The sequence below is a fragment of the Pleurodeles waltl genome, chromosome 12, assembly GCF_031143425.1.
Source record: "Pleurodeles waltl isolate 20211129_DDA chromosome 12, aPleWal1.hap1.20221129, whole genome shotgun sequence".
Lineage (NCBI taxonomy): Eukaryota > Metazoa > Chordata > Amphibia > Caudata > Salamandridae > Pleurodeles > Pleurodeles waltl.
Window position 1 is genome coordinate 592,037,776 of NC_090451.1, and position 14,704 is coordinate 592,052,479.

Sequence of the window (14,704 nt, forward strand, 5' to 3'; positions counted from 1 at the left end):
TGTGTATAGCATCATGCATGATTGTTCTCCGTTTGTTTGCTAAATTTGCCTTTTACTGGCATTTTGAGGCTCTGTCCTTCCCTTTCAGGAACTGGGGGGTCGGGGAGGGGGAGGTATATGTAGAGGAAGATGTAGTCCTACCTCTATGTTGCTTTGCCCTCTGCAGATTTTCTTGGATCCTTAGCCGAAAACAGACAATTGCTGGTATATTTGGGAAAATCACAGGAGCAGTGGAGAGAAAGTGGAGAAGAACTTGGAAATAATGGGCCTGATTACAACTTTGGAGGAGGGTGTTAATCCGTCCCAAATGTGACGTATATACCACCAGCCGTATTATGAGTTCCATAGGATATAATGGACTCGTAACACGGCTGGTGGTATATCCGTCACATTTGGGACAGATTAACACCCTCCTCCAAAGTTGTAATCGGGCCCAAAGTCTTTAGATTGAGATACAGGGATCCCCAAATCTTTTTTTGCTCCTCTGTACCAAAGTACTCACTGTCTGATTATTATAAATGAACGCCTCTACACTGACAATATATTGGCGGTTTGTAACCTTGATCAAAATGCAGTTTTATATCAAAGTGCATCCATTTGAAGCTCAGTTTCAACCTTAAATTGTTTGCAGATTATTTGAGTAGCACTTAGACTACTAAGGTTACCATATAAGCTGGTACCTCTCAATGTACATTTCATTGAAGGCACTTGCTAGTTCAGTTCTGCTTTACGTCTGCTAAAACTCACAAGCATATGGTACTATGATGGACTTAGTTGAATATTACTTTCCATCTTTATGAGTTGATATCTTCCTTTATTGGATAACATTCATACAATTCTAAACAATGGATGTGAGGCCATCATGTAGAATTTTAAGTTTGCACTATTTTATTGAAAACATGAATAGTAATTTGGGGTGTTATTGATTACACAATGTGGAGACATTAATGATATAATTGTTTCTATTCATTTTTAATAGTACCATTTTAGATTTATTTGCTTTTTTATCCACTACCTGTATATTGTTTGCCACATGGGTTACAGATTTAATAAAGATTTGTTTTAATAATAATAATACAGTTTGGACCATTGGATGAGAAAACAGCAATTACATTTGATTCACCTGAATTTCCTCTTCTGTTTCTAATTCACTAATTATTACTCAGATCTATGTCCTGGTACTTCGTGTGCCATACCTTTGCATTGATAACTAGAGTAAGAATTGGCTGTGGCAGAGGTGATAATTTGGATTTTAAAGCCAAGGTGACAGTTACCTTATAAGAAGTAGAGTGTCACAGTAAGGCATGAAATAAACTTCTTAATTTGACACCAGTAACTGAGTACAATGAAATGTGATATAGTATAAAAATGTAGGCTAATATGATCTCAGCTGTAGATCCTATTACAGTGGAAATAATTTGTGCCACATAACAAATAGCATTTGAGAGTGGCAAACCTATCTGAACTGCAGATCTATGTTTGTAAACTGGAGTTTGTGATTAGCGCATAGAAATTGAAACTCAGCCACAGGAAAGGTATTGTATTGGCTGGTGTATTAATTTGCCCCCATCTTGCTTCTCCTTGCAGTGTACCATCAGAAGATCCTTCTGGAACATCTCTCATCATGACTCCCCAGGAATTTGATCGCATTAAGGCAGCTTCTCGGGTTCTTACAAAGGAGGAGCGAGAAGCAGTGCAGCAGGCTAAGAGAGCAAAAAAGGAGTGCATCATGGTACAGCAGTGCCTTTATTTTACTCTGCTTGTGTTCAGACTTTGTGTGTACCTGGTGTTTCTATATCACAAAGCTAGTCAAAAGGCAGCAGAGTACTGCACAGGACTAAAGCCAACCTTAAAGTCAATGAGCGGTAGGAGAGATAGCTAGGTTATGGCTGGGTAATGCATTCTTAAGTAGTGGTCTTTCAAGGTTTGAGTCTTCAACTCTTACCTAGACTGGAGGAAGGTTGGGCAGGCCTGATGGATATTGGTATGTTGTTCCAGATTCTGGGTGCATGGAAAACAAATGCAGTGTTGTTTTTTGTTTTACACTTCTTATGCTGTGGTCTCATGGTGTCCTGGATGCGTGTTTGCTGAGAACCACCAGAGATGGTGATCTTGTCTGCAAGATGTTCAGAGGTGCTGGTCGTGGTGGCTTTGTAAATGTTATGTTACGTGGATTTGTAGAGCACAACTAACCATCTGTGAGTTTATCCAGGTGCTGAGTAGGGCAGACCTGAGGGGGGAGGAGGAGATCATGGCTGTTTCATCTTGAAGAGCCATGTCTTGATGTTCCTTCGAAAGTTCATGAAGAAAGAGGAGGTTCTGAGATGTTGTGGAAGATTGCTCCAGGTCTTGCCTGTGAGATATGTGAAGGAGCATCCTCCATGTCTTGCTTCTTGAAGCAAGGGAGGTGTGCTCCTGCCCGGGACACAGATCGAAGGTGTCTGGTGGGTTGGGAGAAGTTGAGGCGGTTGTTGAGGTACGCTGGTTTGGTGTTGTGGAGAGCTTTGTAGGTGCGGGTGAGTACCTTTAACTTACATCTTTCCTGGACTGGGAGCAGTGCAGGTTCTTGAGGTGTGGAGAGATGTGGTTATTTTGTGGGATGTTCACGATGAGTCTAGTGGCGGCATTCTGGTTGGTTTGGGGTCAGCATAGAACATGGGCTAGGATTCTGAAGTAGAGCTCATTTCTGTAGTCAAGTCTGCTTTTGATAAGAGCCTGGGTGACTGTCCATCTGGTGAGAAATGCTGCAGAATGAAAGATGTTTTTTGGGGGTGTCAGTGTGGAATCTGAGAGGCCATGAAACAGGACGTTACCACCCTGCTTCATGGTCTCCTAGGGACATCCTTCTTTATATCAAAGTTTGGGCCAAATTATAAAAAGTGTGTTATTGGAGACAAAATCCTGTCTGTGTCATAATTTTCATTTAATATGAAGTTTTTATATTATCCATTGACCTACAATTAGATGCTCTACCCACTACAATTTGTGACTTAATTTTAATAAATACATGCATTTTAATAGGAGGGGAGAATTGGAGAGGCCTTTCTTTATCATAAATTTAATGGGAAAATAATTTCATAGTAGGGAATTTGGACAGCAGGTCCTTTATTTCCAACTAGATTTCAGGAATAGGATTGGACCACTACAAGGGAACTGTCTGTACTGATACTACTTGATTTCATATTTAGTCATTTTAAAAAAAGGGTGCTGTGAGGTTTGGATAGCAGGACATTGTACCAGATGTGAAGAATGAAAAAGCATTGCACACTTCATAGCTGGCCAGTGAAGAAATTGTAAGAGATTAGAAAAGTCACCCTCAAATCGGATTATAATATCCTTAACTCATTAAAGGTGCAATGTGTTCATGTTAATAGAAGTTGTAACTAAAATGTTAATGTAAGCTCCACACTTGTAGATATATGTAGTGACACATATTCTGCTATCCGTTATTACCAGAAAGTTTCTTTTAAGAGCTCTGCTTTAAAGCGGCAGGAGAGTGTTCTGTTGCAGTGGTTTTAAGAGCACAGCCTTTACCGAATACTTGACTGCCTAATGCTACTGCTACCTACCGTTGATGTAGCCTACAGTTGTTGTTTTCCTACTGAAGGAACTCTGAATGAGTAGTGGTTTGACAGACGCCTCAACCGAAGTGAGTGTGGGTAATGTGTTGTTGAAGTTTAGGGTTAACCCCACTGCGGTGCGTCATAAAAGTGGGTTCTTCCTACCCATCTCAAATGACCCTAACACACACATATATATATATATATATATATATATATATATATATATATATATATATATGGTGTCATGAGTTTCTCTGCTGGTTGATTTGCAGTCATCCATCTACATTGATGTGTCTATACTAATGTTATATGTCATTTTTTGGACTTCACCATTAGTAAGCTTTAGCTCATCTTCCAGTGCTCTGTTGTCTGAGACTTTCCAGACCTCTGTCAATCTGCATATGTTTCTTCGGACACTTTGTCCCTTGTCGCTGTGACTGTTTGAAAGACTGAGAGTGAAGGTATAAGAAAAAGTGTAATAAGCAGTAAGCAGGATTAAGGGTGGTAGGCTGGATATTGGATAGACAAGCAATTAGAATACTGTTAGTTAAGGCTTGAGATGTGAGTTAGCAAGCAGCAGTGGGTGAAAAGTGAAGGAGAGACTAGAGGAGTGGGCAGTATGCATTGAAGGGATAGAAATTATGTGCTGGATGGGGACAATCTGATGACTAGTCAGGGATGCCAGGAGGGGCTTTGTGAGCTAGAAGCCGTCAGAAGAAGACTTATAGAGGTGTCAAAGTAAGACAATTGGCAAAAAGCAGTGTGAAATTGTTGACCAGTGGGAATAGAAGAGACTAAGGTGTGGGCAAGAACCAGAAAGTAAAATGGTTTGAGAGAACCTGAGAGTATGGTGGGCAATAAGCAATGAGATTGACTAATGATGGAGGCTTGTAAGAAGAGTTGGCATGAAGCAACACAAGGCATTGTCTGTATGGGATGAAGGAGAGAGAAGAAAACAAAGTAAACAGGAAGTCTCTGTTTTTTACAGAGCAGTCTTAAAAATCATTGCTATCGAACGAAGCATTTAGGCTTTGTAGGAAAGTGAGTTATTAATAGGGGTGAAAGGTAATTTAAACTAGAGCTCAATCCCTGGTACCTACGCCACAGTGCAGATAGACCTAACTTAGAAAATAGATTTGAAGCATTTAGAAGTACCAAGAAGTTAAAAGGTCAAAATAAACACAAAACTCACTCGCCAATTTATAAAAACAAAGAAAAATTAATAAGCAAAATTACACCAAAATGACAAAAATATGATAAGGGGAACAGAAACTATTTATATTTGAGTAAAAAGTGCCAAGGAAAAGAAAATAGACACTCAGTCATCACTGCTCACGTATGACCATGACCTAGGCGCTATTTCAGGCCAACCACGATGAAACACAAATCAAATATGCCAAGCAGGTTCATCCCAGTCAAAGATTTTATTTTAGGGTTTAGCCTCTTAAATGAAAGTCAAAATCTGCTAGTGGGTAAAGATTGCAGACTGTGTCCCACAGTGAGTTCCTTGAGGCAGGATAGTCATTAGACATGGTCTTGCCAAAGCCATTTGTGTTGACATGAAAAGCTCAGAGTGGGAAAAGTTCCAATTTCACACCCAGGGAAGTCCTCTCGTTGGTCGGACACTTTTGGTGTCTTCGCCTGCCCAATATATCTATGTTCTATGTTATGTACCGTACCATGGTTTGCAATGGCAGGCCAAATAATACTATACAATGAAAAGCCATACCATACCATCCTATACAATGAAAGGAAGGCCATACAATACCATATGTAGGAAACTGACCCCTTGTTTGCACCCCCCCCCCATTATTTGCCTGATATCTGATGCTAACTTGACTTGAGTGGTTGCTGGCTTCCTGCTAATCAGGCTCAAGCACCTATGTTCTTTCCCTAAAACTGTACCATTGTTCCACAATTGGCACACCCCTGGCACACAGCTAAGGGCCAGATGTAGCAAGGTACCAAATTGCGAGTTGCAATTTGCGAGTCCCAGCGACTCGCAAATTGCAACTCGCAATTTGGAATGCAGAAAGGTGTCTCAGACACTTTCTGCGAGTCGCTATGGGGTCGCAAAGACCCACCTCATTAATATTAATGAGGTGGGTCGCAATTTGCGACCCCATAGCGATTCAGGGCACTCACGGGGATGGTGGCCTGCTGGGAACAGCAGACCACCATGTCCGTGACTGCTTTTAAATAAAGCAGTTTTTTTTTTCAAAGTGCAACCCGTTTTCCTTAAAGGAAAACGAGCTGCACTTTGAAAAAAAAAACCGAAACCTTTAGTTTCGGTATTTTTCAGGGCAGGTAGTGGTCCATTGGACCACTGCCTGCTCTGAAAAATTATTTTTTATGCCAGACACAAAGGGAAAGGGGTCCCATGGGGACCCCTTCCCGTTTGCGACTGGGTTACCATCCACTTCAAGTGGATGGTAACTGCGAGTCCATTTGCAACCGCTTTTGCGGTCGCAAATGGAATTGCATCGCATTGCGAGTCGCAAATAGGAAGGTAACACCCCTTCCTATTTGCGAGTCGGAAATGCATTTTGCGAGTCGGTTCCGACTCGCAAAATGCATTTCTACATAGCAAAGTGGCTTTAGCGACTCGCAAACAGCGATTTTCGCCGTTTGCGACTCGCTAAACCTTTACTACATCTGGCCCTAAGTCCCTTATAAAAGGTACCAGTGGTACCAAGGGCCCTGTGACCAGGGAGGGTCCCTAATGGCTGCAGCATGTTTTGTGCCACCCTAAGAACCCCTCACCAAACATATGCACACTGCAAATGCAGCTTGTATGTGCTGGTGGGGAGAAAAAGGTAGTCTTGTGGCATAGGTAAGTCACCCCTCTAGCAGGCCTTACACCCCCAAGCCAGGGTGCACCATACCACAGGTGAGGGCATATCTGCCTGAGCAATATGCCCCTACAGTGACTAAGTCCATTCTTAGACACTGGAAGTGCAGCGTGGCCAGGTTAAGAACATGGGCTTGGAGTTTGTCATCAACATGATGCCAGTGTTGGGTGTATTGTACAATGCACACAGAGCATCTTTGAGATTCCCCCTGATTTATACACAATCCTTTAGTGCAGGACTGACTAGCCTGTGCCAGCCTGTCACTACCAGACACGTTTCGAACCTCATGGGGTGCTCTTTGAGGCGAGAAACAAAGCCTGCTCCCCCTACTGGAACTGGAACACTTGGTGGTAAGCCTCAAAGGCTCAGGCCTCCTGTTACAGTGCTCCAGGGCATTCCAGTTAGTGGAGTTGCCCACCCCCCTGACCATGCCCCACTTTTGGTGGCAGGACAGGTGGGAAAACGAGGTAAAACGGTGAGGAGAGACCACTCCAGCTAGGACCACCCCTAGGGTGAACAGAGCTGAAGTGACCCGCCTCCCTGCAGAATCCTCCATCTTTGTTTGGAGGACAGGGACCAATAGGGTTAGGGCTGTATCTCCCCCCAAACGAAGTGGACACTGGAAGGGTGTAGCACCCTCATGGACAGTAGCCATTGTCTACTGCCCCCTGACCCCTGTAACGCCCCTAAGTCTAGGATTTAAGGGCTCCCCTGAACCTAGCTCACCAGATTCCTGGTGATCTCAAGAAGAAGACAAGAAGGACTGCTAAGCCAAGCCCCCAGCAGAGAATTCTACAGACACCAACTGCCTTGGCCCCAACCCTCCCCGCCTGTCTGCATCTCCCGGAACCCTGCTACAAAAGGTGATGCATCCTGCTGGACCAGCAACCTCTCCAAACCCCCAGGGGACTGCCTGCCCACCAGAGAACCAAGAACTCCCGAGGTCAGTTGCCCTGTCCGCAAGGACCACCAATAAGGACTCCAGAACTATCCCGGATTCGCGAGTCCTGCCCACTCTGCACCGAACGCCCACGGCCTGTGTCCAGGTGGCCCACTGGTCCAGAGCACGTCCCCAGGCGATTCCGCCCTTGTGTCCACCCTGGGTTGACCCTTCTTGGCCAACACAACAATGCCTCCAGCCTAAATTCAGGGGACCCCCCTGACCGCGAGAGAACTGGATGAAGAGTCCTGATGCCAAAGGATACCCCTGCACCCGTAGGTCCCTGGCCTTGGGGAATCCGACCTCCGGTGCTGAAATGCTCAGCAGGCGGTCCTCCTCTTTGTCCAGACTGTAGACTTCCGGAACCGACCCCCCTGGACTCAGTTTCTAGCCTACTTGTGATCCTCGGGGTCCCCCTATTGGAAAGCATTGGAAGGCGGACACTGCCTTTGCACCCTGCACCTGGCCGCCCCGTGGGTGTGTGTTTGGTGTTGACCTGTGGCTCCCCCTGGTGCTCACCTAAACCCCCCAGGTATGTCCTCCGAAGTCACGGATACTTACCTGCTGGCAGATCTAATTCAGCGTGCCCCCCCCCAGTCTCCATAGGAGCCCCTTTTAAATCTGACCGCACCTTTGACCTCTGCATCTGGCCAGCCATGTGTTGCTGGTGGTGGGTGCTTGGGATTAACTTGAACCCTAACCTGTGGACATCCTAACCCCCGGAGACTGGAACTGTAAGTCTCGTACTTACCTAAAAACTTCACTAACATTTCTTCCCCCCAGGACTGTATTGAAAATTGCAGTGTGTCAACTTTTGAAACAGAAAATTGCAACTTGTAAACCGTTTTATTTGCCAAATTGAAAAAAAGTGGTGTTGATAAATATGCTTGATACATACTTGCTAATGTTCTTAACTGCAACAACACGATCCTTCTGGCTCTAGAAATAAAGTAACAAAATATAATTCTGATGGATACAACTACCTGTGGATTCCTCACCTTATGAATTCGTCCTTGCGCCAACATCTGACGGAAAGTCTTCTTCCTAGCTGTCCACGTCGACGAGGAGGTCATAATGGCACGGCTCCACGTGACTCCGTCTGAGGTCAGTGTTCCAATAAGAGGTCCTCGTCGGCGTACTGACGTCAGTCTCACCTCATTTTTTACGTCCCTTTGAGGCGAACAGGTGAGAACCGACCCATCAAAAACCGTAAAGAAAAATACATATACACAAGAACATTTCCCTTAAACGCATATAATAACATAAATATATAAATACATATATACATATATATATATCTAGATAAACAAAAATCAACCATTTACAAGATAACTGTGAAATCAGGCAGGCAACGGGGAGGCGGGAGGGACTGTGAGGAATCCACAGGTAGCTAGTGTATCCACCAGAAAAAGCGTTACCAAAGGTAAGTAACTTGTTCTTTTGCTATATAAAAGTAATTGGCCTGGAGTTAGTCATTGAGTGTGAGCTTCATTTATTGCCTATGTGTATTCAACAAATGCTTTGAGCTACCCTCTGATAAGCCTGCTCGACCACACTACCACAAAGGAGAGAGTTAGTATTATCTGCTGTAGCCTCTGGAGAACCCCTGGACTCTATGCACACTATAGCTCATTTTGATACAGTATATACAGAGCCAGCTCCCTACACCATACCATACATGGCAGGCTATACCATACTATACAATGACATGCCATACAATACCATATCATAGCATACCATAGTACGAAATGCCAGAACATACTATACCATAACTTACAATGGCAGGCCACACCATACCATACCATTCAGTGACAGGCCATGGCATACCATATTACACAATGAAAGTACATATATACCATACATGACAGTCCATACCCTACTATACAATGACAGACCATAGAATACCATACCATACCATACAATTGCAGACTATACCATACCTTACAATGCCTGGCCATACCATACCACACCGTACCATAACATACAATGACAGGCCATACTGTAATATATTATACAGTGACAGGCTTTACCATACCATGGCACACCATACTATAGAATAACAGGGCATACCTTACCATACCATACAGTGCAAATCATACCTTGCCATATCACAGGCCACACCATAACATACCATATTATGCAACAATGGACCATACCATACTGTACCATACAATGACTGGTAGCACCATACCACACCGTACTATACATTATCATAGTATTCTATGACATGCCTTACCATACTATACAAACTCAGGCCATAACCTACCATACCACACAGTGCAGAGCATACATTACCACACCATACAATACAGTGACAGTCCCTACCATACAATACTACAAACTGACAGGTCATGCAGTATCATACCACACCACAATAAAGAAATGTTAGGTCATAGGATACCATACTATACAATACCAAACCATATGACACCGTACCATACCATACCATACTATACTATACCATGCCATACCATACCGTTCTATGCCGTATCTTACAATTACGGGCCGTACCACAAGCCATACTATACCATGACGACCATTCCATATGATACAATGAGGCCATACCATATCATACTATAAAATGATATACCATACCATAACATACTGTGATGACAGGCCATACCATCCATACCCTACTATACAATGAAAGGTCATACAACACCATTTTTATTTGATCGATACCAAACTGTCCATCTGCCTGCTTTTATATCTTCTCCTACGCTTTAAAACAAGGTGTCCCAGAAGGTTTTGCCCTTAGCCTTACGTTGTTTAACACCTCTATGGTTCTTTCATCAGATCATTCAGCCTTTTGGATTTAAGGTGGTATCATATGCAGACGATACTCAACTACTGTTCCCTTTCTTGGAGGTTAATAGTGAACTACAGCACTTTTTCGATCTTGCTACATGATAGTGGATGAGAAGTAGTTGTTTAAAACTAATCTTGGCTAAAACCGAAGTACTGCTATTTTGCTGCTCCCCCTCAAACTGGTCTAATGCATGGTAGCCCTCAGAATGTCCCCCCACTCCAGTGGAGAAGGTTGAAAACCATGGAGTCAAATTTGACAAGGAGTTATCTTTTGCTCCGCAGGTGAAGAGCTTCTAAAAAGCCTTAAAAAAATGATTGGGCTAGTTCCAGAATTACGTAACCGTTGATCATTCCCTGAACACCTCTCATTTGGACTATGCCAACATTTTGTATTTGGTTCTTCCAGACTATCTCCTTAGCTGTCTCCATCTGATACAGAATACAGCCGCCAGGCTGCTGCTGAATATCCCAGACAGGAGTCTATTTCGGAACACCTAAGAAACCTACATTGGCTTCCAGTGTGACCACTTATCCACTTCAAATGGGTTCTTATTACCTTTGGATTTTTCATAGCAGAGCCCTGCTGTACATAAGGAACAGAATTAGACCATACCATCCTACAAGATGATCTCTCAGATCCTATAATTCAACACTTCAGCATGCTGATTTGGGTAGCTGGATTTTTATCCTTCTGGGCTCCTAGACTCTGGAAAGCTTTTTCATTCTAAAATGTGAGCGTCCCCCAACGAACAGACTTTTAAAAACAACTGAAAACCTAGTTATTCCAGTCATGGTAATTAGCATTGCAAGTGTCTCCCTCTGTCCAGCCTTGGTAGCCCTTGGACGTCTTTTGCCTAGCTGTGCGATCTAAAAATCATTCACCATACTATACTATTTAATGCAAGGCCATACTATACCATACCAAGCCATACCATGCACTAGCAGGCCAAACTATACTGTACAGTTGCAGAACACACATACCATATGTACTATGCCATTGCATACAATGACAAACCATACAATAACCTAAATACAATGACAGGCCATACCATACCATACTATACAGTGACCGGCCATACCATACCATGCAATGACAGGACATACCATACCCTACCCTACTATGCAATGAATGGCCATTCCATTCCATACCACACAGTGGCAGGACATACCATAAAATGTTATATAATGGCAGGCCATGCCATACCATAACCTACTGTACCATGCTACAAAACGACAGGTCATGCTATACAATACCATAATATAAAAAGCCACACTAAGGGCCAGATGTAGGAAGGCTTTTGCACCTCGCAAACGGCGAAAAACGCCGTTTGCGAGGCTCAAAAGCCCTTACGCAATGCAGAAACACATTTTGTGAGTCGGTACCGACTCGCAAAATGTGTTTTAGACTCGCAAATAGGAAGGGGTGTTCTCTTCCTATTTGCGAGTCGCACTGCGATGTAGGGTTGATTTGTGACCGCAAAAGCGGTCGCAAATCAACTCGCAGTTACCATCCACCTGAAGTGGATGGTAACTCATTCACAAACGGGAAGGGGTCCCCATAGGACCCCTTCCCCTTTGTGAATGCTCACAAAAATATTTTTTCAGAGCAGGCAGTGGTCCTATGGACCACTGCCTGCTCTGAAAAAAACCTAAACTAAAAGGTTTCGGTATTTTTTCTATTTGCAGCTCGTTTTCCTTTAAGGAAAAGGGGCTGCAAAGAGAAAAAAAAACTGCTTTATTGAAAAGCAGTCACGGACGTGGTGGTCTGCTGTCTCCAGCAGGCCACCATCCCCGTGAGTGCCTAGACTCGCTATGGGGTCGCAAACTGCGACCCACCTCATAAATATTTATGAGGTGGGTCTTTGCGACCCCATAGCGAGTCGCAGAGGGTGTCTGAGAAACCTTTCTGCATCGCGAATTGCGAGTTGCAATGACTCGCAAATTGCAAGTCGCAATTTGGCACGTACCTACATCTGGCCCTTAATGATACAATTACATGACAGGCCTTACCATACCATAAGACATACCATACCATACCATACTCCAGTGGGCCATACCCTACTATGTAAAACAGACCATACCATGTCATGCCACACCATACTAAACAATGACAGTCCACACCATACTGTACAGTTATAGGCCATAATAAACCTTACCATCAAATACCATACTATACCATACCACAATGACAGGTCATACGATACCATACTACAAAATGAAAATTCATACCACACCTACTTTACAATGAAAGGCCTTACCTTACCTTAGCATTCCATACTATACAATGGGAGACCTTACAATACTATTCCAGACTATACTATGGCAGTCCATGCCATACTATATAATGACAAGACATACCATATCATACTAAACAATGATAGTCCATGGAATTCCATACTATACAATGACCGGCCATATCATACAATACCATTGAGTATTATAAAATGACAGACCGTACAATGCCATACCATTCCATATTATAAAATGACAGTCTTTACCATACCATACCTTACATTACCATACCGTACAATGACAGGCTGTATAATACAATGCCATACTACAGTATACAATGGTAGGCCATACGATTCAATACTATAGAACGACAGCCCATAAAATACCATACCATACTGTACAATGACAAGCCATGCCATACCATATTGAACAATGAGATGCCATGCCATACCATATCATACCAGTAGTGAATCTGTTGTACAGGGATGATTGTTGATTACTAAAAGTTGATTTTAAAAACCCAGATTCTGCAAGATGTTTGCTGCTGTTTGAAAATGTTTTTTTACTATATCTGGAGATGATGCCTTTATCAACAAATCTTCCAGATTAGTTTAGACTTGTTTTACTTTTTTATTTTTTAGGTGTGCCTATAGAAGTGCCTTGCACTTTGAAAATAGGGGTTACTTGAGGCCAAAAAGCATAACCTTGTATTAGTAGTGATGTTTTCCTACCATAAATCATAGGCATTTCCACTGTTTCTTTATAATAGCAATGTGTAAATAACATCTTGTAAGTTCAATTCAATTCAAAAGATCTTTATTCAGCCAGAAATGGCCATGAAAGAGAGTACACAGCATATTAGAAACAAACAAGAAAGTCAAATAAATAGTAAAAATTGTATACAAACCATAAGGCACAATCTAATATTACAGCAGCATTACTGATCAGGAAAGCATGTAAAGTGACAAGCAGCTAACTGGTTATTCCTTGAGCTATACAATAGCAATAGCTTTGAAAATTTAAAAACAGTTGTAAAATACATACACTTGGAATAAGAGAATACAAGATTAACGTGAAAATCATATAAAACTGTTTAGTAGTTTAAAAACCTATGACTGCAAGATAGCATGCAAGTAAAGGAGTGTTAGCAAGTACTCCCAGTAATCGTAAGTTCCTTATATTAAACATCAGATAAATGTAAACCGTGCCAAAGGCTAACCTTACATTGATTTCCTACATCTCAAAGGGGCTTTCAAAAACAGAACTAACACTCAAACATACGTTGTGGCTGTTTAGCAGTTGCAAATGGAATAGCGATTATCTGCATTTACGGTGGCCCAGATTGTTTAATAGTGGTTTAAGAAAGTGTCTAAACAAAAAAAATTAAAGAATTTATAAAAAAATCATGTTCTGCTGAGCCATCGTAAGATCAGGACAGAGCTGTTCCTCACCCCCCAAAAAGGGCAGGTGTCTCTCCAGAAACACAGGAGCCTCCAGATCATACCTGCTCTACAGCGGAAGAGGAGAGACTTCTGCCACTGTGTAAGGTGTAAAGACAGATATAGGGTAGGTCTAACAGACTCAAAGGACCTATAAAAAGTCTGTTCAGCACATTTAGACAGCTCATTGTTCAGCCATCTTTTGACAAAAGTCTAAGAAATGGCACTTGACCCTTAACGTATGATCTTTTTTTATATTCAAAGGAGTTGTGAACAGGGCGGGTAGTCTCAATGCGCGCAAAGTGTTGAGTATAATTTATCCATGGGATTGTATGTCCCTTGTCCGAATTGAGGCAATACAAAATAATATCTCTACATAGAGATGCCTCTGGGTTAGTCCACACACTAACCCACAACAACAACAAAGGGGCCAAGTTGAACGTGTCCGTTAAATATTTCAAGTGTAGCTCAGAACGCATAAAGCTAGAGCTAGATGAGGGTGCAGATACACAAGTCTCCGACAAATGGGGTTTGCTTCAACTTGGGCAGAAACCAAACTGGAAGGGAGAGAAAATATTATTTTCTTGGGCCCATCTAGTGAGACGATTAAAAAACACCCTTCCTATGATTTTAAGTTTTCTGTCAATGAGTGAGATTGATCTGTAACATTTTGGGGGCATACGGTCTTCCGTTGTAAATCTATTGTGCACATCATATTTCCTTGATGTAAATGTGGGTAGAGTTGACCCTGAATCTCCATTTCTTTATCCATTTGTTTGATAGGCTCAAATTGAGAACAAATCCTAATTCTCGTTTTGGACATTTCTTTTGCACCAGAATGTACCTGGAATGAATTCCCATTACTTTTTG

The 14,704-nt window shown here is 42.5% G+C and overlaps 1 protein-coding gene across 2 annotated transcripts in view; it reads left to right on the plus strand.

The window, feature by feature from the left end:
* The window catches only part of CFAP45 (cilia and flagella associated protein 45), a 213,033-nt gene that overhangs the window by 40,821 nt on the left and 157,508 nt on the right, over positions 1-14,704 (plus strand). For both annotated transcript variants that reach the window (XM_069217772.1, XM_069217771.1), the window contains exon 4: positions 1,588-1,732. In XM_069217772.1, the coding sequence (XP_069073873.1) occupies positions 1,588-1,732 (145 nt within the window). The remainder of the gene's footprint in view (positions 1-1,587; positions 1,733-14,704) is intronic.